Source organism: Sphaerodactylus townsendi, linkage group LG06, assembly GCF_021028975.2.
Source record: "Sphaerodactylus townsendi isolate TG3544 linkage group LG06, MPM_Stown_v2.3, whole genome shotgun sequence".
NCBI classification, from domain to species: domain Eukaryota; kingdom Metazoa; phylum Chordata; class Lepidosauria; order Squamata; family Sphaerodactylidae; genus Sphaerodactylus; species Sphaerodactylus townsendi.
This window is the reverse complement of record NC_059430.1, coordinates 26,070,541-26,084,867: the sequence shown is the minus strand read 5'-3', so window position 1 is coordinate 26,084,867 and position 14,327 is coordinate 26,070,541. Positions and strand designations below refer to the sequence as shown.

At 46.1% G+C, this 14,327-nt stretch overlaps 1 protein-coding gene across 3 annotated transcripts in view; it reads left to right on the top strand.

The window, feature by feature from the left end:
• The first annotated feature begins 1,064 nt into the window (after positions 1-1,064).
• The window catches only part of DDX11 (DEAD/H-box helicase 11), a 36,827-nt gene continuing 23,564 nt past the window's right edge, over positions 1,065-14,327 (top strand). For 2 of the 3 annotated variants that reach the window (XM_048502245.1, XM_048502244.1), the window contains exons 1-12: positions 1,065-1,177; positions 1,900-2,046; positions 3,200-3,436; positions 3,829-3,915; positions 5,682-5,839; positions 6,008-6,062; positions 7,201-7,308; positions 8,633-8,720; positions 9,839-10,044; positions 11,388-11,540; positions 11,653-11,699; positions 13,683-13,762. In XM_048502245.1, coding sequence (XP_048358202.1) covers positions 1,148-1,177; positions 1,900-2,046; positions 3,200-3,436; positions 3,829-3,915; positions 5,682-5,839; positions 6,008-6,062; positions 7,201-7,308; positions 8,633-8,720; positions 9,839-10,044; positions 11,388-11,540; positions 11,653-11,699; positions 13,683-13,762 — 1,396 coding nt within the window. In that variant the 5' untranslated portion in view covers positions 1,065-1,147. The remainder of the gene's footprint in view (positions 1,178-1,899; positions 2,047-3,199; positions 3,437-3,828; positions 3,916-5,681; positions 5,840-6,007; positions 6,063-7,200; positions 7,309-8,632; positions 8,721-9,838; positions 10,045-11,387; positions 11,541-11,652; positions 11,700-13,682; positions 13,763-14,327) is intronic. The other variant, XM_048502246.1, reaches the window with a different exon arrangement.

Here is a 14,327-nt window from a genome sequence, read left to right as displayed (position 1 = left end):
CAGACATGTGGCCGGGGCATGAGCTGTGATGTGCTAGTGATTTTGGGGTGACTTAGTGCAGACATCATGAGGATCCACGAGGATCCATGTTTTTCAAGAAGAAGAAGAGTTTGGATTTATATCCCCCCTGTCTCTCCTGTAGGAGACTCAAAGGGGCTGACAATCTCCTTGCCCTTCCTCCCTCACAACAAACACCCTGTGAGGTAGGTGGGGCTGAGAGAGCTCCGAGAAGCTGTGACTAGCCCAAAGTCGCCCAGCTGGCGTGTGTGGGAGTGCACAGGCTAATCTGAATTCCCCAGATAAGCCTCCACAGCTCAGGGGGCAGAGCGGAGAATCAAACCTGTTTTCCCCAGATTAGATACATGAACTCTTAACCTCCTACGCCACTGCTGCTCAAGCAGGTTTTTGTGCCACTGCAGCACCATGGAGCGTGGGATGCGTGATGGTTTTGGTGCTGCCGTTAGACTGAGACATGCTCTATATAGTTTCATGGTGGTTTCATTTCATTCCAATCGAAAAATCATATGAATTCATAGGGATCTGTTTAGATCCGCCTTGTATCTTTTTCCATTGCAAAACTCTGCACAACCTGGAATCCACTTCCAACTGATCAGTGACATCAGTGGACTTTTAAGTGGAGCATCCATGTTCAGAGGCAGTGTACCTCTAAATAACAGTTGCTGAGGGAGAGCAGGGGTTTGGGTTAGATTTTATTTTCCTCCTCTTAAGAGGAAAATAAAAACGCATTACCAAAGAGGCAGTAAGCATAACACGATCCTTCAGAGAGCACATCCCAAAAGTCTAATAACTACAACGCACCCTCCCGCCTGAGGGATTTGATTCCGGAAAGGCAATGAACCAACGAACGAATGAATGAATAGACGTCAGTTTGCTACTGCGTCCTGATTGGATCGTGTGAGCCTTGGGGACGCTCTGCCGACCAATAGAAGGCTGGCGCGCGCGCGTTCAGCGGAAAGTTCTAAAACACTCTCTGTCGGCGGGCGGGATTTTGGCCCCGCCTCCCGCCCTCAGCTGACGTCAGCTCTGGAGGCGGGGCGAGCTGCTCTCACTTTGGCGCCGGTTTCGAAGAGCTGCTTGGTCGTGTTTGGTAACGTCAAGGGCTCTTCACGGGCGGAACCGGAGCGGGATGGCGGCTGGGAAGGGACAAGAAGGTGTGGTAAGTGAAATAGCGGGTGGGAAGGGAAGGTGTGTGACCAAGCAACGTTACCTTTAGCTTTATTTGAAAAGTTGTTTCTCCAGGAAACAGCAGGGATTTGACTGCCTTGAAGTGGCTCCCGAACCCAAGGATGGAAGCTGAAAGACTGATAGTAGGGACATCCAGAGAAATGGAGCATCCATGTTCAGAGGCAGTGTTCCTCTAAAGAACGGTTCCTCAGGGAGAGCAGGGGTTTGGGTTAGATTTCGCTTCCTGGCTGGTTTAAAGGCCCTCTGGGCACATCTGGTTTGAAACTGTAGGAAGCAGGGTGCTGGAGACTGATCCAGAACTGCCAACAACGCTCTCACCTCACTTGACCAGTTCAGTTTGCTTGACCTGGGGCCAGTTTCAACATGAAGCTGACCTCATGGAGCCTGACACAGCGGTGCTCTGCTACCCCACTGCTGGCATGTATAAATTCGACCCAGTAGAATGACTATGAATTGGCGTAATGGAATGAGGTCCTGCAGGCATTCTGCACAGCTGCCATTCAATATAGTTGGTTGAATTTTATCTGAACAGCTTCAGTTGTGGATATTATGAGAATGCCAGCCTTGCCATGAGATAATTTCTTATGCTCACTGTAACATTTCCTTATTAGCTTGCCTTTGTAAAAATGATAAATATGCATTCAATAAGATAAGTCACAATAATGTGTATATGGGTGTCTTTTCCCATTTCAGGAGGTAGCAGAGGAAACCCAAGGAACGGCCACGATGACGTTTCCATTTCCTTATACACCATATCCCATTCAAGAAGAATTTATGAATAAACTTTATCAGGTCTTGGAAGCTGGAAAGATTGGTATATTTGAGAGCCCAACTGGGACAGTAAGTATATAAGTTCCATATGGCAGAAAGAAGGAGCACTTTGAGACCTGGTTGACATATGCAGGAGAGTGAGGTGGTAGAGCCTAGAGCAGTGATGGCGAACCTTTTCGAGACCGTGTCCAAATAGCAACCCCAAACCCGCTTATTTATCGCAAAGTGCCAACACGGCAATTTAACCTGAATTCTGAGGTTTTAGTTTAGAAAAAACTGTTGGTTCCAAGGCGTGTGTTACTCAGGAGTAAGCTTCATGGTAGTCAGTGGCTTGGCTTTGAAGCAACCGAGCAACTCTTCCAATGGGTGAATCACAACCGTAGGAGGTTTACTCAGAAGCAAGCCCCATTGCCAGCAACCGAGCTTACTCCCAGGTAAAGGATTGCACTTTAGTTCTTTGCATGAAAATCAGTGGGGTTTAACAGCACTTAACAGGGTTGCCTACACTGCTTCCCCAAAACTAGGTCTTAGGTTTAATGCTAATGAGCCCAGTGGCCCAGGCCAGCCTAGATGTGGGGGAGGTGGGGACATACTCTGTTTGCGTGTGCCCACAGAGATGGCTCTGAGTGCCACCTCTGGCATCCGTGCCATAGGTTTGCCACCACTGGCCTAGAGGTAACTGAATGGATTTATATCCCCCCTGTCTCTCCTGTAGGAGACTCAAAGGGGCTTACATCTGGTTGAATCCACCTGAATGGGTGGATTCCAGTTTTGAATGTTCCTTTGCATTGGAAACCCCTTGCAAAACTAACGTAGCACATCATGATGTTGTGCCCCCCTCTCTTTGCTTGCCAGGCTGGTTATCTGTTCGTAGGAAATTTTTAACAGAGGGAAGAATTCCACATGTGATACAATCTCAACATGGGATGGGTGATCTTCTGTCGGCAATCTGAAGTGTTTCAGCTTGTTTTACAGCCTCATTCTTCTGGATGTGGTAGCCGGAATCAGTTACAGCCAAAGAGGAGTGGATATAGGGTGGATATAATGGTGCTGGGTTGGTCATTTGGTTATATTTCTGGAAGAAGTTGCTGAGGCCCAGCTATATAGCTAGCTGGCCGATACCTTATTAAAATTATTGGGAACTTTTGCTTTATAGAAAAGGTTTTATCTTTCTCTCCATTCCCAAGCTATTTCCCTTTCAATAAATAATCGTTATTTCTAGGGCAAATCTTTGAGCCTTATTTGTGGTGCCCTCACATGGCTCCATGATTTTGAAGAAAAAAAGAGGCAGGAAGAGGCTCGGCTGCTTACAGCTGAACTTGGAGGAGAAGATACAACAGAGCAGTCTGAGAAGGGCAGACCAGAGTCTATAGATGAGCAGGTGTCGTCAGCAGAGCCAGAATGGATCACCCAGTTTGTGCAGAAGAAGGAAGAGCGGGAAGCGACCCATAGACTGAAGGTGAAAAAATATTGCTTGTTGCGTATAGAAGGGTCATTCTTGAGATGCAAGGAGATGAGGGATATTGTTTCAATATATTGTCGAAGGCTTTCATGGCCAGATTCAACTGGTTGTTGTGGGTTTTCCGGGCTGTGTGGCCGTGGTCTGGTAGATCTTATTCCTAACGTTTCTCCTGTGGCTGGCATCTTCAGAGGTGTATCACAGATAGAAGTCTGTTACACGCTGTTTCCACTGGACACAGACTTCCTAAGCATTTAGGAAAGGCTTAAACTGGTATTCAGGTGGGGTGGTTCTAACGTGCCTGAATTTGTGGTGGGAACAGAGGCTGCCCTACTGCTCCAGTTCAGGTTCCAAGACTTGGTTGATCTTTAGCGACTGTTCTTTTACTGTAGGAAGAACAAGCCAGGAGGAAGAAGCGAGAAGAGCGGCTGGAGCAAATTCGCCACAATGTGCAGTTGAAATATGCATCTAAGAGGAAGGTGAGCTGCCCGAGTCCTTGGAGACAATTTTTGAAAATCTGTAAATGTCTAAAAGTAGTTCCTGCAATGTTACAGTGGCCACATTTGCCTGGAATTAAGAAATCAAATTCCTGACTCATCATTTACATACCCAATCTAATTGTGGGCCCTGACTTTGATGGCCCAGGCTGGCCTCGAATCATACAGTTGGGAGAGACCACAAGAGCCATCCAGTCCAACCCCCTGCCCAACCCATGTGAGTTCCGTAGGGCCTGTAAGACTGAGCTGTTCCACCGGGCTTTTGGGGAGGCTGGCCGCTGATGGCACCCCCCTCCCTCCTTTAACTTATGTGGTCCCTGTTACATCTATGGGGCCTTCTGTTCCCCTCTTGGGGGGATTAAATTGTTGGATGCTGTATATTATATATTGTATGCTGTATTTAAATGGTTTTAGTTATTTTAATGTTATAGAGCCATATTTATTTTTATATTTGTAATTACGATTGTGCTGTTCTGTGATGTTGTGTTTTTTTTTATGTTGTACACCGCCCAGAGCCCTTCGGGGTGGGCAGTATATAAAATAAATTAATAATAATAATAACAACAACAATAACAACAACAACACACAATCAAAGCACTCCCAAGAGATGGCCATCCAACCTCTGTTTAAAAACTGCCAAAGAAGGAGACTCCACCACACTCTTAGGCAACGTATTCCATTGTCGAACAGCCCTTACTGTCAGGAAGTTCTTCTTAATGTTTAGGTGGAATCTCTTTTCCTTCACCTTGAATCCATCACTTCTTGTCCTGGTCTCTAGCCTGATATCGTTCAATCTCAGAGGCTAGGCAGGGTCAGCTGTGGGTAGTACTAGGGTGGGAGACCACCAAGTAATACCAAGGTTGCTGTACAGAGGCAGGTAACCATCCTGAGTGTCTCTTGCCCTGAAAAACCTACTGGGTTGCCTAAGATGGCACTTTACACACATTTTATTGTGGGGCATATGATAAAACCACAGTGAAGACTGCAAATAGGTCATAAGTTGCAGCCAATTAGCTTTTTCTTCCCCTTTGACTACAAAAATACTATGCTGGAGAAAAGGGGATCTTAGACAGAAGTCCAGTTGAGATAGTGACTGTAGTAAGTAGGGGTATTAGCAGAGATGGAGTAAAAACAAAACAAAACTGGCCATCTCAAACCCAGTGTTATCCAACCCAGGACTAAATCTGGAGTCAATCAAATGTAGGCCTGCTGCCGAAGAATGGCCATGCTTGCTCTGAAACTGAGAGCTGATCTAGCTTAGCGCTTTTTTCTACCTGCACTCTGTGATGGATCCACAGTGGTCTGTGTCTTGTGAGCTAGTAGATGAACTATGTGGACATAAGATCTCTGGGATCATGTGCAGAGGACTGAAAGCAGTGACAGGTGATGTATTTGCAAGGTTGTGGTTGTGTTTCTGGGTCTTCACAGGATAGCATGAAAAATAGCTGCATTCCTTGTAAGTATGCAAGTATGTAAGCATATCAGAGAAGTTTCCTGCTGCTCATCGCTGTGGTTTTCTGAAATCTAGTCCTTGAACACCCTGACCTGGATGGCCCAGGGTAGCCTGATCTCATCAGATCTCTGAGCAGGGTTGGCCCTAGTGAATATTTGAATGCGAGACCACCAAGGAACTCCAGAGGCAGGCATTGGCAAACCACAGGGTGGAATGTTCACAAGGTTTCTGTGTCTTGTAGGATGGTGAGCTGATTGGCTTAGGGTGAATAATGGTTGCATTGTGCTGGTTGCAGAAGCTGGAGGAAGAAGAGGTGGAGCATCTGCTCCAACTCAGCAAGGACGTCTTGTCGAACCAGGGCGAGTTGGGTGGTTTGGAGCCGCTGGATCAGAATGAAGAAGATCTGATCCTTGCAGAGTACGAGAGTGACGAGGAGAAGAAAGTGAGCAACAGGTAAGAACAAGAGCCGCAAGATTGACCGACGAGGCGTGCCTTCCCTTAGAAGTTTCTTTTTAAAATGTGGAAGCAGCACCTTTCTTGATGTAGGATATTTATTTCTTCGGGTATTGGTTTGCCTAGGGTGGGTCAGAATAACAGCTGTATTCCTGCTTTCTGTCTTAGACTGAGCAAAGAAGAAGAAGAAGAAGATGATCTTGAGGAAGAGCATGTAACTAAGGTAAAGTCTCAAGGAACATCTCCATACAGCTCCAGCCTGCACAAATGTGGGGTTAGGGTTGTCTAATAGCACCAGTGCAAAATCGTTTGCAGGGAAACACCATGGGGTGTGTGTGTGGGAATTCCTTATTTTTTAACTTTGGCCGCATCTATGTATTGTTATAACTTTGTAACGCCCTACACTTGGAGTGTGTACAATCTTTATGTATTTTCTTTCAGTTGAAATCTAGAAAAATCAGTAATTCTTCAACCCAGCCTGAACTTTCTGTGATAGTTTTCACGTAGGCAGCCTTGTCAGTTCATAGTAGAAGAGCAAGATTCAAGCCCATTAGCACCTTAGAGAACAGTACCATTTTCAGGTATAACCTTTCAAGATTCTTACAGCCTAATCTATATGGGGGGAGGGGCAGAGAGTGGACTGTGGGAGTGGCGTGGGCCTGCGCCAACGCATTTGCCTACCCCATAAGCATAAGTGGTACTTATGCAAGCAGGGAGAGCAAACAGGGTGGTGGGCGGGCACTGTGGAGTTCTGTGATGCCCAACCTGGAAGAGGCTTCTGCCCCTAGAGCTACATCAGCGTAAAGGAGGTCACTGGCATGGCTGGGGGTGTGCTAGGTGTGTTCTTGTGGGTGGGGCTTATAGTAGTGAGCTTCCACTGGGCTTTTGGCCCAGGAATGCTGCTGGCACGAAAACATGTGGCTTAAGTCACCTTTTTCAATGGAGTTTTTTAGGTGGAAGCAGATTTGTTGCTTGGTGTGCTGCCTGGCCCTCCATTGGAGGTGGCGTGGAACCACCTCCCAGTTGCCACCCCCAGCCACTGTGGAACTCCCCCTCCAATGTGGATTGGGCTGTCAAGCTTGCTCTTGGTCTCTAAGCTGCTACTGGAATGGAATCTTGCTCAAGTACAGCTGAAAAATTGTCACTTAGGTTTTGAAGGCTGTTCGGGAGCAGGGTTTAGAAAGCTTCTAGGAGGCTGTGTTTGTTAGGCAGGTGCTGCAAAGGCCTTTCTGTCCTCATTGTTCATGTTGCTTCAGACATTTAATTCCCGCATTCCTTTCACAGCCTGTCTGTCCCAGAATAAATGGCTGAGAACAGCGTTTGGTCTCCCGTTGCATTTCCTTTCTGTCTCTGCTTCCCAGATCTATTACTGCAGCCGAACTCATTCTCAGCTGGCCCAGTTTGTGCACGAGGTTCAGAAGAGCCCCTTTGGCAAGAAGACCCGGGTGGTATCCTTGGGATCCAGGCAGGTATGCGTGACATTCCAGAAGAGGGCTCAGCTGCGGCTTAGGGTGATAAATGGGACCCTGAGGGAGATACTGCACCCAAAACATCATCTGGGCACCTAGTTTGTCTTCCTCTTTCTGTAATATTAGGGAGATGTGTTGTGATGTCATGTACAAACACTCATGCCAGCAGCCAATAGTATGGTGCAGAACTGGGGTAACAAATGCTGATGTGAATCCATCTTGAGTCAATCCTCAGAACTCCTAGTGTAGAAATTTGTTGACTTCATTTATCATCCACTGTTCTCTTTGACACTCAAGACAAATTCCAAAACCTAGATAACAACTTTGATCAAACAGATTAAACACCTAATAAACAGTGGAATAGTTCTAGGATTACAGAATTAGGAAACAGTGCAAACAGAGAACTGTCCAAAGCATGACACACTGTAAACAACCTAGAGTGGGAATTACAAATGTAAAAGACAGTGCATTCAATTCAAGACGGTATATAGAATAAACATTGTAATAGACTACGATCCTGTTCCTTTACAGAAGTACCCTTCTGGCCTGTTCCATTATTCTACAGCTCTAATCACTTTATAAAAAGGTCATGCTAAACATCTCTTGCACATTCTGTGGAATGATAGAATCACAGGAACCTTCCTGGCCTCTCTGGGCAGGCCATTCCACACCACAGAAAATGCACATGAATGGCATAAGTTGCCATGAAACTTAAAGAGAGTTTAAGCAACTGTTTTGATAGTGAAATACCAGCAAAGGATTATGTAAAACTCCCATTTTGTTGCTGTTGTTTGTTTGGTCTTATAAATCTAGGGTGCAAATTGGAATTCTGTTGAAAAGGTATCTCTGGAAATCCAAATTGTGTGCCAGAAATCAGCCTCCCTGGACAATGTTATGCTGACACACAATCAAAGCACTCCTGACAGATGGCCATCGAGCCTCTCCAAAAACCTCAGAAGAAGGAGGCTCCGAAAAAGGAGAGTGCACTACCTCAGAATGTGGTGGAGTCTCCTCCTTTGGAGGTTTTTAAAGAGAGGCTGGATGGCCTTCCGTTAGGAGTGTTTTGATTGTGTGTTCTTGCATTGCAAGGAGTTGGACTTGATGGCCCGTGGGGTCTCTTCCAACTCTATGAGTCTATGATTCAGTCTCTGCGGTGCCACATCTGTTGTCTTGGTTTTGTGCATCTATGAACCCAGATGAAACTTCAGAATGCAGGATGACTCCAGATTGTGTTCCGTTTGGGCCCATTCTGAGTCCATGAGGGAGGGAACGCACTTACATGTGCCATAGTCAACTGGTTTCTGCTTTTGTGCATCTGTCCCAGAACCTGTGTGTGAATGAGGAGGTGCGACGGCTGGGAGCTGTTCAGCTTATCAATGATCGTTGCATGGAGATGCAGAAGAATAAACATGGTATGATGTGGTGTGGGTGGGTGAGGGGCAAGGAGATTGAGGGAGTCAAACCTTTGGTCTATCCAAGTCAATGCTTTCTACTCTGACTGGTTGCATTTTTTTCAGGATCTCTGGGAGAGGACTTTTAGATCACATATATATGCCAGGGTTTGAACTGGGGATCTTCTGCATGCATAATATATGCTCTATGGGAGCAGCAGTGGCATAGTGGTTAAGAGCAGGTGCATTCTAATCTGGAGGAACTGGGTTTGATTCCCCGCTTGGCCGCCTGAGCTGTGGAGGTTTATCTGGGGAATTCAGATTAGCCTGTGCACTCCCACACACGCCAGCTGGGTGACCTTGGGCTAGTCACAGCTTCTCGGAGCTCTTTCAGCCGCACCTACCTCACAGGGTGTTTGTTGTGAGGGGGGAAGGGCAAGGTGATTGTCAGCCCCTTTGAGTCTCCTACAGGAGAGAAAGGGGGTATATAAATCCAAACTCCTCCTCCTCCTCTTCTTCTACTACTACCACCACTACCACCGAGCCACACCCTCCCCTATGTGAAGCTGCCTTTACTGAATCAGACGATTGGTCTTCCAAGGCAGTATTTCCTGCTTGGGCTGGCACCTATTACCTCATCCTTTTTTAACTGGAGATGCTGGGAACTGAACTTGGGACCTTCCACACGCAAAACAAATGTTCTATCCACGTCCCCAAGACCTTGGAGATGTATTTGCTCACATTCCTCTCTTCTCCAAATCCTCCCTCTCACTTTGCATATCTGAGTTCAGGTCATGAGCTCCAATTATGGGTTGGGGTAAGCTCCTGATTTTTTGAAATGCAAGATCAGGTGTGTCCAACTCTGGTGCCCCAGATGTTCATGGACTACAATTCCCATCAGCCCCTGCCAGCAGGGCATGCTGGCAGGGGCTGATGGGAATTGTAGTCCATGAACATCTGGGGCACCAGAGCTGGACACCCCTGTGCTAGGTGCACACACATGGCACTTTCAAATAAGTGAAAGACAGGGCCCATCTCCCAGTCCAGGTATATATATTTGATGTTGCTGTGTGAATAATTGGGGGGGGGGTTGGACTCCGGCTCCCATACCTTCTTCCTTCTGACTTCTTTGCCTTCAGAGAAGAAGAGCGCGGAAGAAGGGGCAGAGAGGAAGAAGAGACGCCTGAGCCGAGCAGCTTGTCCGTTTTACTCATATGAGAACATGCAGTTTCTTCGAGACGAGGTTTTGGTAGAGGTGAAAGATATCGAGGAGCTGGTGGCCCTGGGGAAGGAAGCCAAAGCCTGTCCGTACTACGGAAGCCGCTTTGCCGTTCCTGCTGCTCAGGTAGACCTGGAAGTAAATCGGTCTCTAGCACTTGAAAAAGGTGGTCTTGAAATCATCTCCCAAGTAACACTTAAAATCCCCATCACTGTTACGAGGGAGCTCGAAACTCATAATAGGCAAACCCGGACTGCAAGTTTGAATTTGAATAGTTCCAAGGACACGCTTCAGTGGAGTGAATTTGAACTCATCTGTTTGGGTTCTGATGTTATTGTAATAGGAAATGAAATAGTATTAATGATGTCCTTTCTTATAATAACAAGTGGATACCTGCGGATCTGCTCCGCTAGCGGAGGCCCTTTGCTCCAGCAGCAGCCTCCACAATGGAAGAGATTTCTTGTGCCAAAATCAAGCACCTCTGCTACCTGAATAGATTCTCAAGATCCAACCCTTTGTAATTATGTCCCATGTCCTCAGTAGTTCAGGCACCCCATTGAGGCTTTCTGAAGATACATCAACTTAATCATCTGCTTTAACTAGTTAAATCTGATTGGACTGTGATTGCTGTAATCAGCTCCAGAACAAATCTGTTGGTAACACCCCCAGCTCCCTACGTCTTTCCTCATAGGACCTGGATTCCAGATCTTTTACCATTTTGGTTGCCCTCTGGACATGACTCACTATACTCTTCCATTTCAACTGATCCTGACCATTCAGTCATCCATGGGTTCCTGCACAGGTATCCTCTGATGCTCCTGCGTAACTCCCCCTTCTCCCATGCGGATGGTACTTTCTCATTCCTTAGATTTACAGCATTGTTGCTGCACCCACCCCTTTGTGAGGTGGATGTTACCTTGACAGGTAGTTGGTATTTCCGCCTCAGACTGGAAAGGGGCCAGTTAATTCTGCCCTGAGGTAGAAAATTGGGGAATTTACCACTTTCCTGAGACAAGGCAGCATCCTTCTCTGTTAAGCAGGTGGAGGTGAGTTTCCTTTTTTTTAAGTTGCAGTTTTTATTGGTACTTAAAACAGCTTGATGACTCAAAAAGAATGACGAAAAATTACAAGAGGAAAAATGAAGTACATTTATTGTAAGGACTCACAATTTGATCTGCACTGAATATTACCCCTAAAAGATATTACCACTTGCTTTTTGATAACCTACGTAAAATTGGACCTTTATAGTTACTACTGAATAAAAATCACACTTTTCTCTATTGGATCTTGTTTTAACAATCCACTAACCTTCAAAACTGCTACTCATCCATGGGTGGGTTTCTGAAACAAAGAGGCTGGCAGGATGCTCAAGAGCCTCTGGGAGCTTAACTCAATAACACCCAAACGGGGAGAAATGCTGCGAGCGCAAAGGCCTCGGGACACCCATAGAGTCTGTTTCTCTCCTTCAGCTGGTTGTGTTGCCCTATCAAATGCTTCTGCACGAAGCCACCAGAAACGCATCTGGGATCAAACTAAAGGATCAAGTGGTGATCATTGACGAAGCCCACAACCTGATAGATACTATCACCTGCATCTACAGCGCTGAGGTTAGCGGTTCTCAGGTGAGTTGGTCCTGATGGCCTCTGCTGTGTGACGTTCTACCAGAGAACCTTCAGATTGGCCACGCCTTTTTTGGCAAACTGCCTAATTTCTATTTTTTTGTTTTGGTTGTAGCTGTTCTGTGCCCATTCCCAGCTCTTACAGTACATGGAGCGGTACAGGTGAGGATATTCCCAGCTAATTTATGCTTCCAGAAGAGCCTTTCCCATGCTACCAGTAATGCACATTGGAGGTGAAAAGGTATCCTAGTGGTGCTGTGCATCTTTCATCTTCCTGCAGAGGAGAGAGGCAGTAGGGCAAAGTAATAAAACCGAAGACTTGCAGCCCAATCTGGATGAGGGAGAGCATTGGGCTATGGAACTGGCAAAGGGTCACGCCAGCATGTTTGACTCTCCCCCACTGTTGCAAGTGACACCCCCACTGTTGGAGGAGGCAGAGGTGTTGGTAGCCAGCTGCCCCTCAGCTCCATGGTGGCAAACCCTGGAAGTCTGGGCTGCCATGAATCTGCACTGGCATCCCAATCGGATACCAGCATGGGGGCGGGGTGTTCCCGGAGGCAGAGCCTACATCAGTTGACTTTCTCCCCGGGTTTGTGGCTAGTTTCCTGCAGCCCAGATCCTAGACTTTTGAGTGGCATAAGTCCTACGGAGGACTTTTTGGTAGCAGTGTGTGCGTTTGTGGCATTTTCTTTCTCCCTGTGCTGCTGGAAAGCCCTATGGAGGTGGCCTGGCGATGCTGCATTGGCGCTGTTTATAGCTGCTGTGGGCTCTGGATTGGGTCTTTGATCATGCTTAACCTCAGAAGTTCATTTCTCCCTACCTCTTTAAGAAAAAAAAAACAGCTCTTGATGCTGTTTGTTGCAATGCCTTTCTTCGGTTTTATGAGGTTACAGCGTGTAGACTTTCATGTTTGCTTTCATTAAACTAGTCTTTATACTGAATATTGGTTTTTAATTCTCATATACAAAACAAAAACGTCTAGTACAAGTGGGGTTTAGTTTTCATTAATCAAATGGACTCTCCGAGAGGAATAAGTTGGGTGTTCTTGCTTGTCTGATTAAAAACACTTGAATTTTTTTTTTGCACCAAATTGGAAATACCACATAAAGGTATTCCATACAACACTCTGCAAGGTGGGTCTGTATTACTGCAGATAATGATGAGATAGTTAACCTATGGGCGATGTTGCAGAGGTATGGTGGCCATTTTTCTGTGACTTCATCCAGTGATAAGATTTAAAAGCGTATCAGCATCTGGGCTGGGCCATCTATGTGTATTCTTCCCCCTCAGACTTACCTGCAGGGTGCTGGGCTGTTAAATGTTTTACAGCAGGGTCGTACGTCTATCCTAATCCCACCCATTCCTTTAAGGAGCTAAGGGCTCTGTACATGGCTCCTGCACATTTTGGCCCCACAACTGCCCTGAGAGATAGGTCAGGTTTTGTGTGTGACAAAGAGAGTCTGGCCCAGTCTCACTGAGTTCACTTTGTTGCTGAACAGAGGTTTGAACAAAGTGTCGCCCAGCTTCTGCTACAGCTGTCTAACTGAGAAACCATCAAAAAGTGGTTTTCGTATTTCTAGAGTGGGGTACTTGATTCAGGCCTTCTAGTGGGGAAGGATTTGAATTGCGGTTTATCTCATACCCTTTGCGAGTCCCTTGACTCTTTTAACAGTAGATTCCAATCAGAAGTTGGAACACAGTAAAAATGGTATTACACCAGTATTACTTGGTTGCATGTGGCATTATTTACTTAGTGGTACAGCATGAGGAGCCGCGTGGCATAGTGGTTAAGTGTCACTCACACGGTCAGGAGTTCGAGCCCCCTGTGGGTCAGATAGCCTGGCAGCTGGCTCATGGTCAACTCAGCCATCCATCCATTCCTTGGTCGGTAAATGAGTACCTAGCACATAGCTAGGGGGTAAAGAATAGCTGGGGAAAGCAATGGCAAACTACCCCACAAAAATGGCTTGCCTATGAAATCACTGCTTGTAGTGGTACCCCAGGGTCAGGTACGACTGAAGGGGAAACTGTACCTTTTACCTTACAGCACTCTCATAATGTGTCTTACCAGCTCTTCCACCCATCCTACAATTAGGGATGCGTTCCATTCTGGGCACTGTTTAGTCTTGGCCCTCTCTTTTACAGGAAACGCCTGAAAGCGAAGAACCTGATGTACATTAAACAGATTCTCTTCTTGCTGGAGAGGTTTGTCACTGTTCTTGGAGGTAAGGGTGAGTTGAGGTCTGCTAAATCCCACCTGGATGGTCTCTGCTGTTTCTGGAGTCACTATTTTTTTCCAGAGATGCTCCATACATTTTGGCCTTCAGTCAGATCGCATTTTGAGATGTAGAGGGTTTGCCTCAAAGTAGGAAAGACTGTGATTTGGTTTATGTATTTATTTATATCATATTTCTATTCCGCCCTATCCATGAAGGGCTCAGGGCAGGTTACGCCCTAAAAAACATACAAAATCTTGACACTTAAAACAGAATATAAATTCTATAAATAAAATAGGATAAAACAGATGGCAAAATAGAACCAGATGGCAAGGCAATCCGAGTAAGTTCTTCTTATTGTTTCCCCTCAACTTCTACCATTATTTGGACCATAGAAATATCTATTGCTCTTGGCATTATGAGGGAGGGATGATAATGTATTTTTAGTAGAGTGGGGGTTGGGGATAGTTTTTAAAGTAGATTTTAAGATTGTTTTATGTATTTTATAAGTGTATCCCACCTAGGACTTTGGTATAGGTGGGAAACAGGCTCACAGATTAAATAAATGCCAACA